The sequence below is a fragment of the Lampetra planeri genome, chromosome 3 (assembly GCF_965212315.1).
Source record: "Lampetra planeri chromosome 3, kcLamPlan1.2.h2, whole genome shotgun sequence".
In the NCBI taxonomy this organism is placed as follows: Eukaryota; Metazoa; Chordata; class Hyperoartia; order Petromyzontiformes; family Petromyzontidae; genus Lampetra; species Lampetra planeri.
The window spans coordinates 25,493,584-25,516,937 of record NC_136109.1 but is presented as its reverse complement, the minus strand read 5'-3'; the positions used below and the strand labels follow the sequence as shown (position 1 = coordinate 25,516,937).

The 23,354-nt window shown below is 46.2% G+C and overlaps 1 protein-coding gene across 1 annotated transcript; it reads right to left on the bottom strand.

Moving 5' to 3' along the window:
- Nucleotides 1-232: 232 nt before the first annotated feature.
- LOC144717147 (FAD synthase-like) lies at nucleotides 233-20,554 on the bottom strand. The gene is made up of 6 exons (XM_078592461.1): nucleotides 20,325-20,554; nucleotides 9,691-9,838; nucleotides 6,913-7,011; nucleotides 3,600-3,789; nucleotides 1,796-1,869; nucleotides 233-1,562 (listed from the first exon to the last, which is right to left on the bottom strand). The coding sequence occupies exons 1-6, from the start codon at nucleotides 20,530-20,532 to the stop codon at nucleotides 1,427-1,429; spliced, it is 855 nt and encodes a 284-aa protein (XP_078448587.1). The 5' UTR covers nucleotides 20,533-20,554; the 3' UTR covers nucleotides 233-1,426.
- Nucleotides 20,555-23,354: the final 2,800 nt, after the last annotated feature.

Sequence of the window (23,354 nt, the reverse complement as noted above, 5' to 3'; positions counted from 1 at the left end):
GACCTCTAGCAGTGGAGATAGGACCTCTAGTAGTGGAGATAGGACCTCTAGCAGTGGAGATAGGACCTCTCTGCCCTTTCCTTCTAAAACACTTTTATCATTGCATACTATACATCTGGACACAAGTACATTTAAAAAACAAACTCTAATTAAACATGAATTCAAGTTAAATAAAAAAAAGTATTTCACATCAAGGAGTATTCACTTGTTAAAAACTCATTCAGTCGCATTGTTTGAACCAGGTGACCAAGATCCAAGTCTTTAATTTTAGGCCTCAGAAAAGCAGGATGTTCACCATCAGCATTTATCTATTTTACCAAATTTCAAGTCCACATTTTCTCATTTCTCCTTGGGTGCAGTCTCGTAAAAAATTAGCTGCTCATTATCATATAGCCTTCATGTTTTCTTGACAGACCACTTCACAAAAACAGTTTCGATTATTAGCAATGAATAATGAACCTCTCTCCACTATGATTAGTTCTCAATGGTTACATCTGTAGCCCAGAGTCGACAGTTCAGTGCTGTTGCCATGTGTTCTGCATGCAACAGCAAACTATGCTTGCAAGCCGCAATATCTGTTGTATTTTCTCTTCCCAATTTTGTTGTAATGCACCGCAGCAGGGTGCAAAGTGTCCAATCGGGAACTCTCACAGGGCCTCAATGATCTGGGAGAGGAGATATCCCAGAACGCCTTATCCACACGCGAGAGCGGGTACACAATTTCTCACGCTCGCAGCTCTACAGATGTATTCATTTGCATGGCAGTCAGTCGTATACAGTATTTTCAATGCTGAAGTTGACCCAAAATTTGGTGCAGTCATTAGTGACGAGACTGAGACCATCAACTCAGCCAACTAACCTTAAGAAACCAGTTTAATCCCAGGTGGTATTCCCTAGTATTCTGATAGGTGTCGTTCTCAAGCCTTTGACACCTGAACCACCTGGCCACAAACCACCCACCTCCCTCTGCACCCTGACACTATAAGACCTCTAATTATGGGGGGGGGGGCAGTATAATTATGTACACCACTGTTAATCGTCAGATCATGTGTGGTGGGGTAAAGTGTAAGTTCTCTGCGTACAAACTGTAGGCCAAAATACCCTCTTAAAGGCGCTCTCGAAGAGCTCTCTCTTATCATTTACGTGCTTCCGAACGGTGGCGCGAGTCCCGAGTCCACAGACGATGCCGCACCGACAGTTGGCAAAACTCGGCATTCTTGACCGCTGGATGAACAGAGCAAGCCAACCTGCAGAGGCCCTTCTGCCCGCAGTGGCACGAGCAAGACGCTTCGACTCACCAAGTTCAAATCAAGACACACCCCACCCCCACCCCGTGGCACCATGATTGGCAACCAATGGTCCCTGCCCCTGGACGGACGGACGGACGGAGCAAAGCTGGGCACTCCCCTGCATGTCACAGGTCGTGTCAGCTACGTGATGCGCGCTCCTCCTCGGAGTCCTCGAGCGAGTAAGCGGGGTGGTAGCGTTCCTCTCCGCGTGCGTCCGTGTAACGCAGCGCGTCGTTCTTCCACGTGTCGGCGGCGCTGCCCAGGGACGTGTAGCTTCATCACGGAAAGAAAAAAAAAACCCGGCAAGGTAATTGGAGACAAGACAGGCAAGCAGGAATATAATTTTTTTTTTTTGCTAGAGGACAGTGTAAACATTTTATAAACCGGAATGTAAAACAAAGATTAGTCACGCTCGCGTGAAAGCATTTGTTTGTGTTTCGTGGATCTCGAGTGTTGAAACGGACACGAGGCGTTCCAGTCGCGTGCGGGCGACGCTTCGCTCGTACCCGTTGTCGTACAGGACGCAGTACGGGAGATTCGACGAACGCAGGAAGCGCCAGACGTCGTGGTAACTCCACTCCTGAAACGGGTTTTGAACAGGGGACACACTTTTTAAGGCCGCTCGCAATCACAACAGCGACACGGGCACCGCAATTTTCACTCCGGCGGAGTAAAAGCGGATTTCATTTCGCGTCGCCGTCCCTCCCCTCCCACGCTCGTGCGCTTTCCAATCTAGCTGTAGCGGTGTACATTATCACATGCCGGGGATGAGTGCGGCTTGTAGCACCATTAGTATTTTTAATGAGCGAAGCAAAAGGCATGTAATTTGCAGCCGGAGAAAGTGATGACAGCTACGAATGCACCTGCACACAGCATTCTTCTTCTGCGCGGTATTAAGGTTGCGCTGTGCTTGCTGGGAACGTCTCGTTGAAACGGAGCCATTTTAACAGCCGTGCTCTCAAAACCCACTCACCACCCAAGGATGTCAGACACACACGTTTCTCCCCCCAGCAGTCTCTAGGGGCCTCCACAGTTACACGCCATGCAATTGCGATGGGAATTACAATGAGAAATTAAATGGGGGTCAAAGAATACAGGGACACGTATACAGGAGGTCAAGTAAAAAGAGTGCATTGATAATTTTGCCATAAACGCTACGGGCGCTTCGAATGTTAACGCCCTTTTGTTTCATTCAAATATTAAATAAATTATTGTCATTATTTTGGTGCAAAGCGCAAGGATCGATTTGGGAATATATGTTTATTATTATTATCTAGGGTTAAAATATTTGTCACTCGTCACACGAGCAATAAAATACCTTCAAATGAAAAATATGCACTGTAAATATTAAAGAGCTGATGTATCGGGAAATTCCACATGTTCAGAAAAGAGAACGAATGATTACGAGCTCAAACTTTCCCTTAAACATTTACCTGAATGTGTACATTCATGGAAACAACCTGTGCTCCTATATACTATTGCATAATAGTAAAAAAACATATTATAATTCACAGCCCTCTGTCTATCCACTAATTGATGAAGGCCTCCCCATGCGGCGTTGTTTGACTATACTTCACCATACCGGTCTTGCGGGTGGCCCAAGACCAGATAAGATATCACTCGCCCAATGATGTTCGCTCTATGCTGAATATAAACCTCGGGCCGCGAGGCTGAGTGCAGTATGCAGTAAGCCCAGCGCCACCTACAGTGCGCTCTTCTTAAATAAAAAAAAGGTTGTACATTGCAATACAAAACGATGCGGACTCAAGACAGCGTATTAATGCAACCGCATCTCAAGACGATCAGCAGAACCCGTGGGAATATTTATTTTGACGAGAACGGCAGTCAGCCATAGACAGAGGGAACGCGGGAAGGCCTTGAACCTGAACTTGGACAGAGGAAGGCAGTTGACAGCACAGATGTTTTGGGTAAATTTTTTTTTAGGACCCTCTTGGTATGGGTGGTTTTTCATTGGCTATTTTCTGAGTTGAGGGAGAACCAAACTGTGCTCCTCTGGCCTCACCAGACATCTGAATCTGGCTCGGGGCCAAGCAGGGTTAGCGGCGGGATTAATAGCTTTTGTCACACACTCACCGCATGCGAGTGACATTAGCGGCACGGCTTTGGTACCGCAAATAAAACCTGGTGCCCTCGTAAGCCACACCGCGGGTTGGCTTGGCAGGGCAGGACAACGAAAGAGAGGCACGAGGTGACACACGTTCCAAGCTTTGTTGCCATTCAGCACCGTTAATTTGTGGGGGGGGGAGGGGTGATGGCAGAGTGGGAGGCCGGTCTTTCGAGACCCCTTACCAGCATAGGGTTGATTCGCATAAACTCGGGCCAGCCCGGGTCTGTGCGGCACTCGGGCGTGAGGGTGTGCGAGTACGGGTCGGTGCGCCTCGTCCCCATGAGCACCGCGCGTAGGCCCGGCTCCCGGAGCTTTAGTTCCGCCAGGGCATCTCGCACCGCGCCCTCCACCGTGTGCATGCGCAGCCCGTAGCTGTGAGGAGAAACACATGAAAAGCGGGATTGGACAATAGTACGTCCAATGTGAAGCTGGGAGTAATTAAATCGGTTAAACTCAACTGTACACTTATTTTTTATCAGGTAACAGCCACTGAGCTGTATAGTTCTTTTTCAGAAGGGACCTAAGCCACAAGTGATAGCTCAACGAAGTGGCTCGTCGTCATGTGGAAATGTAAATGAGCCAAATACTCTAAACGCGCGATGATGATTCTAAACGTGTAGGGAAAAACCGGAGGACCCGCAGGCCATCATTTCTGAACTCATTTACAACATTTTAGCCGACAAATGCCGTTCCCTATGCCCCGTTGAAGTGCCGCGTTTCGCCGCTAACGGAGGATCATTGGGCATCATTGGACAAATTACAGCTCCAATTTGCATTGGCGATGTTAAATTGACGGGCCCGATTCCTGATTCTTCGTCCCTTGCTGTTCCATGCTTGCTGCGGATCGATTTCTTGGGTAAAATTTGTATCGACCAAGGATGCATCGAATTGCCGTCTGGCCATCGCATGGCATTCTTGCCCTCCCCCACTTGGTTGCGCACGGCCTACGCCACCGTGCAAGCGTTGACATCCCGGATGGTACGCATTCCCCCTGGGGCGCAAATGCTAGTTCCCCTTCGCTTGCGCAAGCCACTCGATCCGGCGGCGACTGCGGGGGGGGGATCCTCTTGGGACCTTCAAATACGGCTGTACGGGGGTTGGAGCTGGTTGGAGCGCAAACCCTAGTGTCCAATGACAGGGAACCCTTTATTCAAGTCCTGAATGCCGGATTGCGGACTTCCGTCGTCCCACTGGGTACCGTGCTCGCTCACGCAACATCCGCACTCCGGGGTGATTCTGTTGTGGGACATGTTGGGGCCGAGCCTCTCCCGCCGCCGCGCACGGATCCTGATGACCGGTGGATAAATTCCCTTTGTTCGGAAGCTGGGAACATGTCCGAGTCCCAGAGAGATAAATTGAGGGTGCTCTGCGCGGCAATTCGCTGATGTTTTTATCAGGAGTAAATTCGACATTGGCCGCACTATGTTGTTAAGCCATCATATTGACACGGGCGACGCCGCTCCCATCCGGCAGAACCCCTACCAGTTGAGCCCCGTGGAGGAGCAGTTAATGACATGCTGGCTGCGGACATCATTTCTCCGTCTAGCAGTCCGTGGGGGGGCCCCCGATCGTCTTCGTTAAAAAACATGATGGCAACCTGCGTTTTTGCGTAGATTTTCGTAAACTCAATAAAATTTCGGTGGCGGACGCTTACCCCCTTCCTCGGATGGACGAATCTCTGGACACCCTAGTGGGTGCCCATTACTTTTCCACGCTAGACCTTCTGCCCGGATTTTGGCAGTTGCCTTTGGACGAGGCCTCCAGGCCCAAAACGGCCTTCCATACGCCACAGGGCCTTTTCGAATTGAATCGACTCCCGATGGGTCTCCACTCCGCGCCAGCGACGTTCCAACGGTTGATGGAACTAGTCCCCGCTGAAATTCGGTGGGACTTGTGTTTGATATATCTGGACGATGTCATCGTCTTTAGCCGGGGGCTGTATTTGTCAAAATGCGGGCGGCCAATCTCAAATTCAAGCCCCAGAAATGTCATCTTGGGCACGTTGTCAGCAAATCACGGATTGCTACGGACCTGGAAAAAACGGCGTGCGTCCGGACTTGGCCGACCCCCACGTCGGTGGGAGAGGTGCGAAGCTTCATTGGGTTCGCATCTTATTATCGCCGCTTTGTGGCTGGGTTTGCTTCCATCGCAAAGCCCCTCCACGCGCTGACGGCCAAGGGCCAGACATTTCATTGGGGGGGAGGAGGAAGAAGCCGCGTTTGTCGCGCTTCGTGAGGCCCTGGTTAATGCCCCTCCCCTCCGCTACCCCGACGTTGCCGCGCCGTTCAGCCTTGACACGGACGCGAGCAACACCGGCATTGGCGCGGTTCTGTCCCAGGTCGTCGACGGGGTGGAGTGCGTTGTCGCGTATGTCAGCAGGGTGCTGTCTCCGGCTGAGCAACGCTACTGTGTCACGTGCCGAGAGCTCCTGGCGATCGTTTTTTTTATTCAGTAGTACCGCCCGTATTTATATGGCAGACACTTTACGTTGCGCTGCAGTATGGGTTGCGGGTTGACCAGCCATCCGGCCAACTTTCTCGTTGGCTCGAGGTCCTCCAGGACTACTCGTTCACTGTGTCTTACTAGAAGGGTACCCAGCACTCGAACGCCGATGCCTTGTCGTGGCTGCCACCGAGCGACAAGTGTGCATGCTTTTTTGGCTCAGGGCGCTGTAAAGGGCCGGTCGACGGCTCGTCCCCGCCCCTCGTAGCGTCAGCCGAGGTGGCTTCCTCCGAGGTGGCTGACGGTTCGGTGGCATGGGATGCTGTCCTTGGACTTGAACTCGCTGAGTGGGGGCGCCTTCAGATGGAGGGTGCTTCCCTTCTCAAGTTGCGCCACCGCGTTGCGCGCTCGGATGGGGGTAAGGGCCGTGGAGGTTTCGCATCTGTCATCCCAAAGGATGGCCCTCTTGATGTGCTGGGATGGCAGCACGCGTCGTTACAAAGTTGTTGTGCCCACCGCCTTGCGGGGTAAGGTTGTATGGGCCGTCCATGAACGGCTTTTGCACTTGGGGATACACAAAACCCTTGCCACGCTCCAGCTTGACTTCTCCTGGCCGGGCACGGCAAAGGATGTGGCTGAATTGCTGCAGGGTTGCGTGCAGTGTGCGCGACGGAAACCACCGGTCAAACCCTCCTGTCCGCCCTTACAATCGATTCAGGTATCCCGCATTAATGAACTTGTCGCTCTGGACATCCTTGGTCCCTTTCCTGCCACCCCTCAGGGTAATACATACTTGCTGGTAGGGGTGGGGTATTTGTCGTGCTGGCCTATGGCCTGGCCACTCCCCAACCAGTCGGCGGCTGCCATCACTGACGCTTTTCTTCATGGCTATGTCTTGGACAAGGGTGCTCCTGAGCGTCTATTGATCGACCAAGGGAAGAATTTTTCATCTAAATTACTGCGGGAAGTGTGCGACCTATTGGGTTCAAAGAAAATTCGCGCATATTTGAGTGTGCATCGTCATTGGCGCTCAGTGAGCACGAACGAACTCACCGCTGGCCTGATTCCTGCACGAAGCTCTCTATCTCTGGGAAGGGAGCCGCTCCACGGATGTAGAGAGCCTGCAGTTTCTCCCCCGTGTCCAAGCATAGCCTGCGTGAACACACCGGCAACAAGGGGCGAACTTTTTATTCTCTTACAGAGTAACAGCCAATCTTGCAAAGTATACATCCTGTGGACAGGGAATCCTTTGTGCAAAACATGACAATGTTTATTTCGATCTGCCCAGACTGTTTTGCAAACTACCTATTTGAGAGTGAACAGTGAGGCAAAGAAAAACGTTGACCTTGCCTATCTTGGGAGTGCAAATCACAAAACATCTTTTGCAAAAAAATATTGAATGCACCGCGGAGCATAAGTGAAGATTATGGTGTTGCTACATCTGTTTCGTTTGATTAAACTTTCTAGACCTCAAAGAGAGCTACATTGCGCTTGTACTTGGGGCAGTGCCGCGCTCAAAAATATCCGTCGGAAGGCACGTTAAGGTTCTCACAAAGAAGGCATTTACCCGCACACGATTTTTTATTTCTGATAACAATCATCACACATTCCAAGAAAACTGTTTTTTTTGGCAAAATAAAGAGTACAACATCCGAGCCCTCGTTTACATAAAGGCCTTATTGTGTATAGCACAAACAACGTTTATACCATTCAAATATTTTTTTAAAAACAATCATGGACACGCTTCAAAACAGATGCCCACAAATACCATGATTGGTTTGACTTGCTACACATTAAAGTGATTGACCCGAAACTCTGTGGCAATTAGTGGGAAAACAACTGAAGAGAAGTAAATCTATGGATGAACAGTGACAGGGAATCGAGTTGAAATTTTCAAATGTATTTACCGAGACTGTCGGCAGTGGTGTAGAAAGAGATGGGAACCTGTCTCTGCTGGCTCAGGATTGGCCCAGCAAAGAACCTGGATTAAGGGGCCATGCCCCCATGCTCAATGAGCCATGAGGCTCCTTGAGTTCAGCCAATGGAGCCTCATCCTGGTCCAGACTCGAACCGTCGCCCCTTTCTTCACCCACGCTGTTTGCGAACGGGGACTGTTTATTGGAAAAAACCTTGAAAATAAATCGTTTTTAAAGTGGTTAAACATTACCATCGGTTACGCTGTTTTTCGCCAGGCTGACTTTGTTCAAGTTGTAACCTTTATTTTATATAATTGACCAGCGTATTTTATGTGATGACAAAACCAGGGAGTTTATCCATTTAGCGACGTCATGGCACAACGCATTACTGCTTCCTCATTAACCCAACGTCGTCGGCTGAAAACAAGCGGCTTGGTTTGAGCTCTGTGGCTTGCTTCTGGTGTTAAACTGGAACGGTACTACCTCGGCGAGCGGCCATGCGGTGACACAACACTAATTTCTGCGCTGGTCATAGAAATGAGACAAAAGGGAATATTTTACAACCGCCTTGAGCGTGTGTCAATGATTGTGACATTGATAAAGTATTAGCAGCCTTATAAACCATCACTTGAATGGACATGTGCTGAAAGAGAATGGCAACAAAGCAGGGCTTGCTGAAATGGTTGAGGCAAATGAAGGTGGCATTTAGAAGACATTATATAAGGGTCACAAATGGAGATATGAGAGATTATTCTGCAAGGGAAAAGGGAGCAGGAGAAGAGGTAGGAGACAGATTGGTCAGTGGGACAATGTGAGCAGCGGGATGGGGCTCTCCATGAGAGATGCTAAAGATCACAAAAGATGGAAAGCATCTGTCACGGGCATCAACACTCACTTATGAGGGTGATGACATATTTTTTTTTTAACAAGAACATTGGACGAAATTAAGGATTACTTAAATTGGAACCAAAGTTGTGGAACAGCTTACCCAGAAATATTATGAAAGCACCCACAATTCATGAATTTAAGACTAAACTAAAGACGTTATTTTCCGAGATCGTACGATAACTCAATTAAAGTGGACAAACAAAAATAGCATAGCCACAGCAACAGTTTAGCCGTTTAAATTTATTTTTCTATTCTCGCCTGTTGTATTTTTTGTCGATATAGATTTTTGAACATTAATAGTTGGTCCGCAATCACTCCCTTCACGAGTAATTATCTCAAACGCCTCTTTGCTCTGGCGCCTCGAGATGCACTACATGGGAAGTGTGGCATAAATAATAAATGATGACGATGATGGCACGAGATAGATAAACTCGACAGCCGGTGGTGTGCAGGGCTGTGGGATGCACCATTCGATTGGCTGTGGGGGCTGGTGGTAGGTGACGAAGCCAGAATCACAATATCTATTACTAATGGAGGAATCCGATGAGCTGTACAGCTCATTTCCACACATGTCCTGTAGGGGCGGGTCAGAATGTTACAACAACAAATAATACAAAAACATGATCGGAGCGCAAAGTATAGGAAAGGTAAACAAATCACTGCGAAAATAAAAAATAAAACTAAACAGTTTTTCTTACCAGGTAAAGCCCACTGAACTTTTAACTTATCTTTCAGAAACGGCCTAGCCACAAATAACAGCTCAACGAAGTGGCTTATCGCGTGGACATTTATAGCAGCAAAATAATCTAAAAGTCTACACGAGCACCGGGGAGAGAGAGAGAGACATAAAAACCCCGAATATACAGCAGGCGTCGGGGTCGAGATCGAAACCTCCCCGAGGAGCAGGGTGTAAGGAAGCCCAGTGGGGGCGAGCGGAGCGAACGGGGCGAGCGGGGCGAGCGGGACGAGCGGGGCGAGCGGGGCGAGCGGGGCGAGGGGGGGCGAGCGAGCGCAGGGGTCAGCGCACCTGCGCATCACAATGTGGACCAGGTGCAGCAAGGCCGTGCAGTCCTTTCCGCCGTTGAAGGCTACGCACAGCTGGGCAAGCCCGTACGTCCGCACCGCGTCCTCGATGACCTTCAGGGAATCTGCGACGCGGTGGCCCAAGCTGCAGTCTGCTGGGGCACGGGAAAGGGGGAAGAGAGTCCCTGCGGTGTGAAGAGCCCAGTGAAAGCTGGGGGACTGACCGGCGGTTCCGACGTTGGGGGAGGTTTGAGCACCAACGTAGGCTGACGAAGCATTTTTAGAGCAATGTTAATCTAAAGCAGAGGTCAAAAGCTCACGATTACTTAACAGCCCCGGTAAGCTACTTTTAAGTGTTTTTTTTAAGTCTTATCCACAATTATTAGCATTGGTAAAGTGTAATGAATGTTTATGTTATTGTAATGAGTTGTTTTAAAATTAAAGTTAATAACCTTTTCCGCACCTCCGATTAGCACGGCTGGCGACGTGTGAAAGAAGTGCAACATACATACAAATAATTGTAAATTATTAAACCGTGCCTGATGACGACCGCTTGTGTTGCGATTGAAACGTCGTGATTTGTTTAATTTTATTTCTAACTACGTGACTTTACCGAAAGAACCAAAGAGTACGTGTGGAGCTGTTACCCGGTGGTTAACGCGATGCTACAAAAACATGAAAATGTGAGTTTGATTCCCGGCGATGACTAACTCCAGTAGCGAGTGCTATCTGAACCAGATCTGGGACCCGCTCCTCCTTCACCAACTGGCACTGACCATTATGATGAAGTATGGTCAAACAATCGCTTGCTTGACATGGGAAGGCCTTCATCCAGCAGTGAACTGACAAAGAGTTTAATATTATAATTGTGGATAAATGCTTCGACGCCGAATGTACATTGGAGTTGTTTTACACGGACTACTATGTAAATAACATGCACAAACAATTAAGACTTGGCAGTTACGCCTTACACAAGTTTGTACACCAATTATGGCAATTTATGAAGCAATTTTGCGGTTGAAAATTACTTTGAACATGGTTTAAACAAACGTTCGTTTTGCTAAGTTTGAAAAACAAATATGTTTAATTAGACAATTAAACATATTTACTCTGCCAGCCACCTAGGAATATACAATGAATGTACTAATTAAGAAAATAATCCACTTATCTATTTATTGATATATATTCCACTATGAAACCTATACTGAACCAAGAAACCACCGATGAATATACACATGTATCAGCGAACAGTACGTGTCAGAATATATTGGAAAATTCCACTAATTAGATAAATGCAAAGTATTTCTGCACTTGTGCTATGACAGACGTTATGGCAGCCGAATGGAGGAATCTTATTAAAATATCTGCCAGCTCTTTGTTTGGAAGTTACAATGTATTATTTTACCAAACACATTAATTTTAAACGTAAAAAAATCGCCCAAAAACAAACCTATGAACTACAATTGTCAGGTTCGAATATTTTATTTTAATTGTTACGAGGATTATGCTCTGAGCAAATCTAACATTGCTTGCTAATACTTTTTCAGTTTGTCTTTATTTTGCAAATTAGGTTTTAGGGAAGGTTGTTCTATTGTTGCTGTGGGTAGCCTTTATGCAAGCATATCTTCTTATCTTAATTTCGAAATGTCTTTTGCAATCTCCCTTCTTTTAGGTCCTTTATAAATGCTAATAATACATATTTTGTTTTTACGGCCTTGGTTTATGAAAGCCTGGATTCATGATTGAAATGGTCTATAATAGGTAGACATAATAGTATTTGATATTGTGAACAATCAACACAAATGAACAACAGAAAATGACGTAGAACTTAAAGAAAGCTGCAATATGTTACGGCTAATAAAGATAAAAAATGAAATGAGGATCTGCACGTCGGCCGGATGCAGTGATTTTTGGAAAGCTTTATTTAACAAAGAAAAGCAACGTACCAGTGTCCCTGAAGCAGACGTTTTTTTTCCAATCAATGCATATTACCCACTGTGACATATGGATCAGAAACACGGATATTGAAAAGAAAATGGAACAAAAGCTGAAATATATGAAAAACGGACCGTAGAGAAAAGTATGCTTGGAATCACACTGAGTGACTAAAAAAGAGGAAGAACACATGGATTCGGGAACACAAATCATATAGATAATTATAGACTGTTCAGACACGTTAATGGACTTGGATAAGAACACTTTATTTAAAAAAAATAAACATTTTTTTTTTACCAGGTCAGGCCCACTGAGCAATACAGCTCTTTTTCAGAAGCGACCTGGCCACAAATGATAGCTCAACGAAGTGGCTTATCGCGTGGACATGTTGTGCAGTTAGAATATAGCAGAAACCCTCAAAGCAAATTCCAATCCCCAAGCCAAACTCTACTGCAGGGTAAGTAAGGCCTTCAGGTCAACCAATCCCCCTCCGATCACATCATTCAATTAGCATGTTCAGTAACTATTACATGTTCGTGTTGACTAGTGACCACCCAAGGCTCAATGTGAGCGAGAGGGCTCAAGTTATCTGGTGGCAGGCACAGTTGCACACGCACACACACAGCCTACAATAGATATGCCCCCTTTTTAAGTGATGACAGATTATTAAACTGCACACACGAAATAATGTATTAACACGTGAACTTCTGAAACTGCTTGCATTAAAAGAAAATGACAAGTAACACCTCCCCAGTCGATCTGTACGCGTGCTCGATTATCCTCCTTGCCTCTGTTGGGCTTGTAACCAACCACAGGGAGGTGGACACCAGGGAGGCAATGGTTCTCACATTTCCGGACCCTTTGCGGAATAACTTACGTAATGTTCACGCCTTGCGCAATATCCCGGCCACCCTTTACTCTTCCTCAGGCCGATTCGTCATACATGCGCTGACACATTCGGAAAACGAAAATCATATTTCATAACTGTCCTTAATGAAGCCACGCAAAAAAAACAGCTCTTGTACAAGGTCGCAAATGTCTAGGCTATCCGACGTGAGTTTAAAACGCTGTTAATGAAAAAAAGAAACATTTAAAGTGTAACAGTCATGTAATATCTTGCGATGTCACTTCTGTGATGTTTAAAAACCAACAGAGTCGTGCTACCACGGTGAAATCACTGGGCCACTTCTGACCATTAATTTAAATGTTTTTTTTTCTGACAGCTTCAAACGAGAAAAGAAAAGACCAGAACACACAGTCTAAGTGTGTACAATACCTGTTTGTTTTGGGGGTTCCGCCTACATTAAGACTTCATCCCCTAATTATTGGACTAACCAAGCAAGTCAAACATCCTTTACTTCACCACAGTGTGTGTGTTTAACAACTACATTGCACGAGGGAGTCGGGTGGCTCAGAGGTTAAAGCGCTGAGCTGACACTGCTGAGATGCGGGGCACAAATCTAGGCAGCCACCCTGTGATTAAACTGGTCTCTGAAATGTATTTGAGTTGATGGCCTCAGACCAGTTACCAATGACTGCACACAAAAAAAACCCCCGTAACATTATGTCTGGTCATGGCACTTAAATTTGGATAAATTCCAGCTTTGAGATTTTTAAACAGCTGGTGGGATAGTTTTTTCTTGTGCTCTGAGGACCGGCGCTCACCACAAGGAGTCTCAGAAGGAGCTGTTGATATCCGTTTACGTGGGCCATTCTACAACACGTGAGTTGCACTGCTCTGGGAGAGATCCAAATAGACACATTGGCTCATGACATGATGCCATTAGCACAACTGGGATAATACTAGCGAACAACATTTTTTCAATCGTTACAAACCTTTATAAAATGTTTACGTGTGTGCGTTTGATAACTTCTGCTTCCTGATGCGGCAGGATTCTTGACGTCCAACTGTATTGTATGAAGAACTTATTTGGCACCGTACGGAAACCGACAGGACACGGCACGTTTTGGTCGGCAAGATATTAGCAATGATAACCCTACCTCGAGACAACACTGTAGTAGGGCAGCGCTCTTCATTGCGTAGGCCCACGGGCCACTGGCGGCCCCTGGTGGCCTTCAGTGCGGCCCCTGACGTACGGCCCCCGACAATACACAAACGGTGAAAACAACCCCCATCATCATCGTGCTGCTGTCAAAACCCCAAAGGTTTCAAATATGTGGCAACCCTCACACTGATGGTGTCTTATCGGCGAAATTGCCCCCCCCCCCCCTTTGAAAATGAATGAAGAATACTCCTGTAGGGGCAACGGAACTCCATGATACATGGGCCAATGACAAGCATGCCAATCGCACATCCATCCCAAGCTGAATCGCCACGGAGAAATGCTTCGCCGTGATGACACACACACAAGAGGTGTTTATTTAAACGTGACACGTGCATCTATCTATAAGCCTCGTTTAAATACGGAGAGATTAACGGTGTGTGTGGATAACACGTGCATTCTCGCCTGATGAAATTACGGGGTGTTGCTTCAACAAATAGTGGGGTGTAGCACGTGGTGGCACGTGGTGGCAAGTGGTGACAGTGGTGTTATAGTGCAATGCGAGGTACACAAGTGGTATATGGTCGATTGCAGTGTGGTGTGGTACACAGGTAAGTGGTACGTGGGCGTGTGGTGAGTAGTAACATAGTTGAGTGGGGTGTGGTGAGAGCCTGGTTATTTAAACAACAAAGTAATAGTTCATAGTGCATCATGCACCGACTGGGGACCGATGACAACGTGAGGATTAGTACAATTACTATGGGCACTCTGGGCTGACGATAACAGAGGACCCTCGGATGCATACACAGAGTGCAGCTGCAAGGCAAGGAAGTTCCCGAAAGGTTACGTTATGGAAAACTGAATGACAACGTTGAATGCGCAAGTTGCAAAAATAAAAACATCCGCACATTTTCTTGATTCAAGTAGATACACTCGCATCTTTGAGAAAGGCTGATTGAAAGAATGGACAGAGGAGAGTAAAGAGGTTTATATAGAGAGGGGAGCAACAGTCAAAATGAACGCAGATTGTACAGAGAGAGTGTAATGTGCCACCTCTCACCTGGTTAAATAAAGTCGGTGATGGGCAAAGTGGATACGGATCGTATTGCATGGGTACAATGTGTGCCCTATGCCTGGATAAACATAGGCGACGCAGGGTGAACACGATGGTGTTAAAAAAAATACAAGGTGCTTCAACAAAATGTTAACACTTAAATGGGACTATCGTTTTTAATGGAAAAATAACGGATAACACACTGGGACATGATAACAAATGTAACGTTAATCACTTCTAAAAGTCAGTCTCCACTTGTTCGCCATCATTGTCAACGCGTGCCTGGAATCTTCTCCAGGTGGTCTCCAGAGCCCGGAGGCACATTTCTTGTGGTGTTGTTGCAAATTCTCAGAAGTGTTGACATTTTTTTGAAGCACCCTAGATAGTACCACTAACCACGTCCATTCCCGTTTGGTCAATTCAGGGGCCGGCGACCTGCGGTTCCTGAGCCGCGTGCGTCTCTTTAAGAAGTGTTTCGTGACACTGTTTATTAAGGACCCCAGAGTCTCGTATTCACACACCTGCCGACCCCTGTTCAGTGCCCAACCTTATTACAGACCGATTCAGAACTTATTGGTCACCCCGTGCAATTATACATTTCAACGTTCATCCTACAAAGTTCCATCACAAGGGAGAAACACAAACAAATAGACAATTTTTTTGCCCGTATTGAAACGGCTGTACGCCGTATGGACCTGAAAACTCAATTTCCCTGTTAACAAGAATACGGGGTAAACCGTACGGGTTGATTGCTATGTATTCACTGAAGTGTGCATTACTGCTCCTTGAGAAACTGAGGGTTCTTTTTTTTTTTACCGAATTCGAAAAATATTACTCTCCTTTGTTATTTTGGGTGCCAACCCCCCCTGGGCTAAGGGGCCGTCCATAAATGACGTCACGCACCTGGGGGGGGGGGGCAGACATTTGTGACGATGTGTGACGAGGGGGGGGGGTTGAGAAATGTGACATCACATAAAAATGCGCAACTTTAAATAAATATAGACAACACGTTCTACTTAATTAAATAGACTTTTTAAAAAATGTTTTCTCCTACAACATCAGAATGCAGCGCCACATTAAATACGCACTACAATGACACTAGTTTAAAGCGATTTAAAGCATGTTTTATTTTCAAAATGGAATTATGGTTTTGGGGGGGGGGGCAGAGCTTTGTGATGTCATATTTGAGGGGGGGTCTGACTTTTTGTGACGCCGTGTGACGAGGGGTGGGGGTCAAAAATCGTCCCAAATCGTGTGACGTCATTTATGGACGGCCCCTAATCAGAGGCGAAAAACGAAACACGGAGGGGATTGACCGCAGAGACCGGAAACGCGGAATGCATTGCGTGCGTACCGCGGCATTGCGGCGATTGGCACCACGTGTGTTTCTCGTGGTTAATTAAAGGACACGGGTATAAACGTGCACAAGTATACGTCGTTTTAGCCCTTTTGTCAATACACAACTGGATTGTGTGTGTGTGGTATATATGTTGAACCTCTTTCGCACCCTACATAGTCAACCGCGCTCATCGGATGTGCGGGAGAAGGACACACACAATGGCAGTTCTAAAGGAATACATTTTCAATCTAGAATTAAAGCTGCATAGCTCCGATGGCTTCCCGCCTGTGCGGGTCATGAAGGTCATTCTACCATACAGTACTTCAACCACACTGGTTTAGTGCGGATTTGCGAAGTGGGCACAGGCGTGGAAGCACAAAAGTACAGCATTTCATTTCACTGCACTGCCATCTGCTGCTCACGAAGTAACTCCCGAAGCCCAACAACGGATGGACAAAATAAGTCACTGAACGTCACCAAATCACCCAAAAATGCGCCCGCTCTCGTCAGATCTCGGACGCGAAGCTGGATTTTTTTTTTGGCACGGACAGAGTACGAAACAAAGAGAATAACACTTGCTTAAAATAAACGTTAGGAGTTGGAGCAACCGTTAACCACGTTCCTTTCTCGCCTGCTTCAATAAAGGAGTGACTGAACGCAAGAGGGTTGTGGCATGGAGCGCATTGCCTGGGTACATCGTACCCTCTTAAATGAGACTATCAGAATCAGAATCTTTATTTATACGAGGAGGAATACGATGAGCTGTAAAACTCTCTTTCACAGATGTCCAGTAGGGGCAGATCACAAAGTTAAAACAACAAACAAGACAAAAACACGATGGGAGTACAAAGTATAGCAAACGTAAGCAAATAAGTTAAACATTAAATATAAACTATGATAACTCAACGAAGTCGCTTATCGTGTGGAAAAAATATCTTTAAATTTTTAGTTTACCAGATAAAGCCCACGGAGCCATAATGCTTCTTTTTCAGAAGTGGCCTGGCCACAAATGATAGCTCAACTTAGTGGCTTATTATGATGCGGAAATGTTTAGCAGCCAAATAATCTAAATGCACGTTGGTTGATAATTGGTTTTTACCCTTTTATCTGGCAACAAAACTGACACCTTTTTTTACAAGGAGTCATGTTTGCATTGACCACAATACCTGCAGTCGGAATGCAAACAAAAAACAAAACTCTGATGATATTAGAGCCTAGTCTCACATGGTGTTGGACCAGATGCGCCTGGTCCAACACCATGTGAGACTAGACTCTAAGGAAAGCTGTCTCGGATGTGGACCAATCAATTTCAAGGACAGTTCATACATCATCAGAGTTTTGTTTTTTGTTTGCATTCCGACTGCAGGTATTGTGGTAAATGCAAACATGACTCCTTGTAGAAAAGGTGTCAGTTTTGTTGCCAGATAAAAGGGTAAAAAAACAATTATCATATTTTGCTACTGGCAAATGGCTCAACACAGATGGCTGGCTGTGAAGAATGCCAGTGTGGCGAATACCACGTGGGCGTCATCCTGGTTCATCATCCTGTCAACCCATACGGTTTACCCCGTATTCTTGTAAACAGGGAAATTGAGTTTTCAGGTCCATACGGGCGTACAGTCGTTTCAATACGGCCAAAACATTTTTGTCTCTTTGGTATTGTTTCTCCCTTGTGATGGGACTTTTAAAGTTGAACGTTGAGATTTATAAGGGCACGGGGTGACCAATAAGGTCTGAATTTGTCTGTAATAAGGTCGGCATTGATAAGGCGTTGACAGGTATGCAGTACCTGGTTATACGAAGGACAATAAGCACAACGACTGAACACTGCCAAGATAGGTGCCACGTTCCCTCTAACGGTGACATTAAATAATGATTAAACGCACAGTGAAGACGCAGTACTACCTACTGCCCGTAAACCACGTTCCCACTCATAATTTGACATGTGAAAAGAATAGCTTTACAGTTAATTGGATTCCTCGAGTATACATATATATTCTGAATTAAAGGACACGTGGAGTGAAATTGCTTGTGTACCACGTTCCCTCTGCCACCGTTAAATTAAGGACAGTGAACCTAGCATGGTCCGTACCGGGCACCCTCCCCCTATGATTAAATACAGGGTTACATGGTTATATACAGGGCCACATGGTTAAATAAAGGCAAGAGTGAACACTATCAGTGTACCATATCGACCCCATGGTTAAATGTGTAAATACTGTGTGGCAGGTGCCCAATTGTATGGTTAAAAATAGGGCCACGTGGTTAAAGACGTGGTTGTTACACGCTAACATCCTGGACTACATCAGATTTAAATACAGCGTTAGTGGTTAAATACAGGGTCCCATTGTGAAATACATGGTTAAAGACAGGGTTGGTCACATGGTCACATACACAGGGTATGTGGATGAGTGGAGGGTCTATGGATGGTTACAGGGTCACGTGGTTACATGCAGGGATTAGATTGTCGTATAAAAGACAAAGCCCCCTCGTATAGCCTTCAACATTGTTGGGGCAAGTGCTGTTAGCGAGTAGCAACCTCCTACGAAGGCCACAAAGACAAAGCTCCCCCGTATAGCCTTCAACATTGTTGGGGCAAGTGCTGTTAGCGAGAAGCACCTCCTATGAAGGCCACAAAGACCCCCCGTATAGCATTCACCATTCTGTTGGGGAAAGTGCATTAGCGAGAAGCACCTCCTATGAAGGCCACAAAGACAAAGACCCCCCTATAGCCTTCAACATTGTTGGGGCAAGTGATGTTAGCGAGCAGCACCTCCTATGAAGGCCACAAAGACAAAGCTCCCCCGTATAGCCTTCGACATACTGTTGGGCAAGTTCATTAGCGAGTAGCACCTCCTATGAAGGCCACAAAGACAAAGCTCCCCCGTGTAGCCTTCAACATTCTGTTGGGACAAGTTCTGTTAGCGAGTAGCACCTCCTATGAAGGCAACAAAGACAAAGCTCCCCCGTGTAGCCTTCAACATTCTGTTGGGACAAGTTCTGTTAGCGAGTAGCACCTCCTATGAAGGCCACAAAGACAAAGCTCTGCCGTATAGCCTTCAACATTGTTGGGGCAAGTGCTATTTGCGAGCAGCACCTCTTATGAAGGCCACAAAGACAAAGCTCCCCCGTGTAGCCTTCAACATTCTGTTGGGACAAGTTCTGTTAGCGAGTAGCACCTCCTATGAAGGCAACAAAGACAAAGCTCCCCCGTGTAGCCTTCAACATTCTGTTGGGACAAGTTCTGTTAGCGAGTAGCACCTCCTATGAAGGCCACAAAGACAAAGCTCTGCCGTATAGCCTTCAACATTGTTGGGGCAAGTGCTATTTGCGAGCAGCACCTCTTATGAAGGCCACAAAGACAAAGCTCCCCCGTATAGCCTTCAACATTGTTGGGGCAAGTGCTGTTGGCGAGTAGCAACCTCCTATGAAGGCCACAAAAACAAAGCTCCCCCATACAGCTTTCAACATTGTTGGGGCAAGTGCTGTTAGCGAGTAGCACCTCCTATGAAGGCCACAAAGACAAAGCTACCCGTATAGCCTTCAACATTGTTGGGGCAAGTGCTGTTAGCGAGAAGCACCTCCTATGAAGGCCACACAGACAAAGCTCCCCCGTATAGCCTTCGACATTCTGTTGGGGTAAGTGCATTAGCGAGTAGCACCTCCTATGAAGGCCACAGAGACAAAGCTCCCCCGTATAGCCTTCAACATTCTGTTGGGGCAAGTGCATTAGCGAGTAGCACCTCCTATGAAGGCCACAGAGACAAAGCTCCCCCGTATAGCCTTCGACATTCTGTTGGGGCAAGTGCATTAGCGAGTAGTACCTCCTATGTAGGCCACAAAGACAAATACCCCCCGTATAGCCTTCAACATTGTTGGGACAAGTGCTGTTAGCGAGTAGCACCTCCTATGAAGGTCACAAAGACAAAGCTCCCCCGTATAGCCTTCACCATTGTTGGGGCAAGTGCATTAGCGAGTAGCACCTCCAATGAACGCTACAAAAACAAAGCTCCCCCGTATAGCCTTCAACATTGTTGGGGCAAGTGCTGTTAGTGAGTAGCACCTCCTATGAAGGCCACAAAGACAAAGCTCCCCCGTATAGCCTTCAACATTGTTGGCGCAAGTGCTGTTAGTGAGTAGCACCTCCTATAAAGGCCACAAAGACAAAGCTCCCCCGTATAGCCTTCAACATTGTTGGGGCAAGTGCTGTTAGCGAGTAGCACCTCCTATGAAGGCCACAAAGACAAAGCTCCCCCGTATAGCCTTCAACATCATGTTGGAGCAAGAGCAGTGAGCGCGCTTCTTACCGTAGTCGAGCTGCACCGCCACTTCGCCATCGTCCACAGAGGCGTCTCGCGACCTCGCCTTCTCCATGCTGAGGGTGAGTTTAAAGTGTTGTTGTTGTTGGTTGTTGTTGGTGGTGGTGGTTGTTGTTTTTTTGTTGAAGCGACGGGACAATTCGACCTTGTCCCACTCCAGAAGATACAAAAAATTAACCTCTTCACTTGATTCCATAGAGCGGATAAGTTCGCGCAGCTCTCTCCCTCCCTCCCCCCCTACAGAGCGCCGTTTGATTCTGATTGGCCGTGGCGCGATCACGTGCTGAGTGTCGAGCCGTGCGCGTCGCCCATTGGACGAGAGCGAGCTTTGGGGGGCCACGGCGCCACGCCGCCTATGCGGTGTGGGAAATGTTGTACGATAATAATAAGTGATTTTTTTTAACACGTTACTATTCATACTCTTAGGTTTTTTCGGTAAAGTGACGTAGGGAAAAATGAATAATAAATAAATAAATACTAATCATAGAAATAAACTAATAAAATAATTGCTTTGCCGAAAAAAAAACTAAGAGTATGAATCCTTACAGTCACGAAAGTTTCAAAAAAGGCTCAAAAGAAAGCTGTCTCTGGTGTGGACCAATCCGTTTCAAGGACAATGCATATATTATCAGAGTATGTTTTTTGTTTGCATTTTTGACCACAAGTATTGTGGTTAATTGCAGACATGATTCCTTGTAAAAGGTTTCGGTTTGGTGTTTTAACATCTCAACACCTGTTTTGTTGCCAGAAAAAAGGGGAATACCTATTCTCATATTTTGGTACTGGCAAAGGAGGTCCCATGATGACACATTTAAATATTTACACGATCTAACCCTAAAAAAAACCTGTATAATGAACAATGTTGATGCCGACCTGTTACCCCCTTATCAGTGCGTACCTTATTACAGACCAAACCAGATCTTATTGGGTCTTGCCCCATTGAGGTGGTGTACCCATATGTCCCATCAATGTCCCTAAGCTCTGATGATGCAGAGCTTCTCTGTATTGCCAAGGTCGAGGTTTCAGTCTCAGGGTGACCGAGATTTTTCCCGTGTAGCCCCCAGGCTATGGAACGCTCTTCTACGAGATATCAGAGGGATATCTGAGCCTGTGGAATTTTTTGTTAAAATGCGCCTTAAACCCTATTTATACGCTTCCGCTTATTCAACTTTTAGTTCATTTAGTAAATGAATCTTAACATATTTATAATATTTTGATTTAAAGCTTTCGTGACGGCAGGGATTCATGTTCTTGGTTCTTTCGGTAAAGTCACGTAGAAGGGAAATAATAAAATAATAAATATATAATTATAAAATAATAATTGCTATTTTATTATTTTCCTTCTACGTGACTTTACCAAAAGAACCAAGAATATATATTTATAATATAATTATTTTTATGCTGAGTGTCTGCTGCTGCTGTGTCTTGTACAGCGCTTTGAGATCATTGATGAAAAGCGCTTTGAATATGTAATTTTTTTTGGTTATTACTCCTTGCCCTCAGAAATCTCAACGTTCATCTTACAAAGTCCCATCACAAGGGAAAACACAGAAACAAATAGACAAAAAATGTTTGTCCGTATTGAAACGGCTGTACGCCGTGTGGACATTAACTCAATTTCCCTGTACAAGAATACGGGGTAAACCGTATAGGCTGACAGATATGTTGATGGAATGCACGATTACGCTTGCATTTTAGTTGTTTAACGTCTGCTTACGGCCCGGAGATAGTGGTGGAAATGTTACGTGTCTAATGGGAACGAGTATATTGTATAGAACGAGGGTTCTTTTAATTTCTACAAAGTGGGAATAATTGTATCGACCGAAGGGGGGTGATTGGGTTGGTTCACTCCATAACTGGGATTTGTATTCATTCTGTCAGTAATTACAACTATGATATATCACTATTATATAAGAATATATTAACAAATGCAATGTAGTGGAACAAAGGAATATAATGGCATACGAAATTTTAATAAATAACGATAGTAATACTATAGTATTAGATCATGCACACAATACTACAGTACAATAATACAATGTGTAACAGAGGTCACTCACAACGGCCCCATCTAGTGCAAATGTCACGAGCCGCCACTGAGTGCCCATATACACCTTAATAATAATATATAAATGGGTTTAAAGTTCGTGTTAGGGCTCGGGCCAGAACTCATACCCATCAGGCAATAACATGTTGGCCTCTGCGAGATAGTAATGCATCATAGAGGGCAAAGTTTTCTTTTATAACTTTACATCGCCGTTTAGTTCACGCATGAAATTTCAATCGTCATGAAAAATCATCACATTGCGTTGTCATAATTGATCAATATTGTCGATTCACAATTAGAATTACGGTAGTTCAAATCATGGGATTGTCTCGGCCCATCATGCTTTGAGTCGATAAAAAAAAGTAAGTACCACTTCATGGGAAGCTACCAGTGGTGGGCCAAAAGCAGTGATTCATTGCAAGGCCAGTGGGCTAATGGCGTCCCCTGGTGGCCTTTAGTTTGGCCCCTGATGTACCGGCCTGCGACAATACACAAAATAACGTGAAAACACCCCACCCCATCATGTGTCAAACCCAATGGTTTCAAATGGTGGCCCTCACACACTGATGTCTTATCAGCGAAAGAACCCCCCCCCTCTGTAAATTAGTGCAGAACCACTGGCCATAATGAGAATGTGGAATTTCACCAATCGCTCAGTGATGTGAAGAGCCACCGTCACCATGCGTCTTGAGTAAAGCGACACCGACACTTCTGGGAGGGACACGTGGTTAGCGAGCAACCCCCCCCCGCCTGTCAGCCCCCCCCCCCGCCTGTCAGCCCCCCCCCCCGCCTGTCAGCCCCCCCCCCGCCTGTCAGCCCCCCCCACCCGCCTGTCAGCCCCCCCGCCTGTCAGCCCCCCCCCCCCCGTCATCCCCGCCCACTTATACATAGCCACACCCACCCAAACACTGGTGCTGCTCACACAGTGAGTGGCATCACTGCTCCATTTAGCTCCGCCTGATACTCAAGTA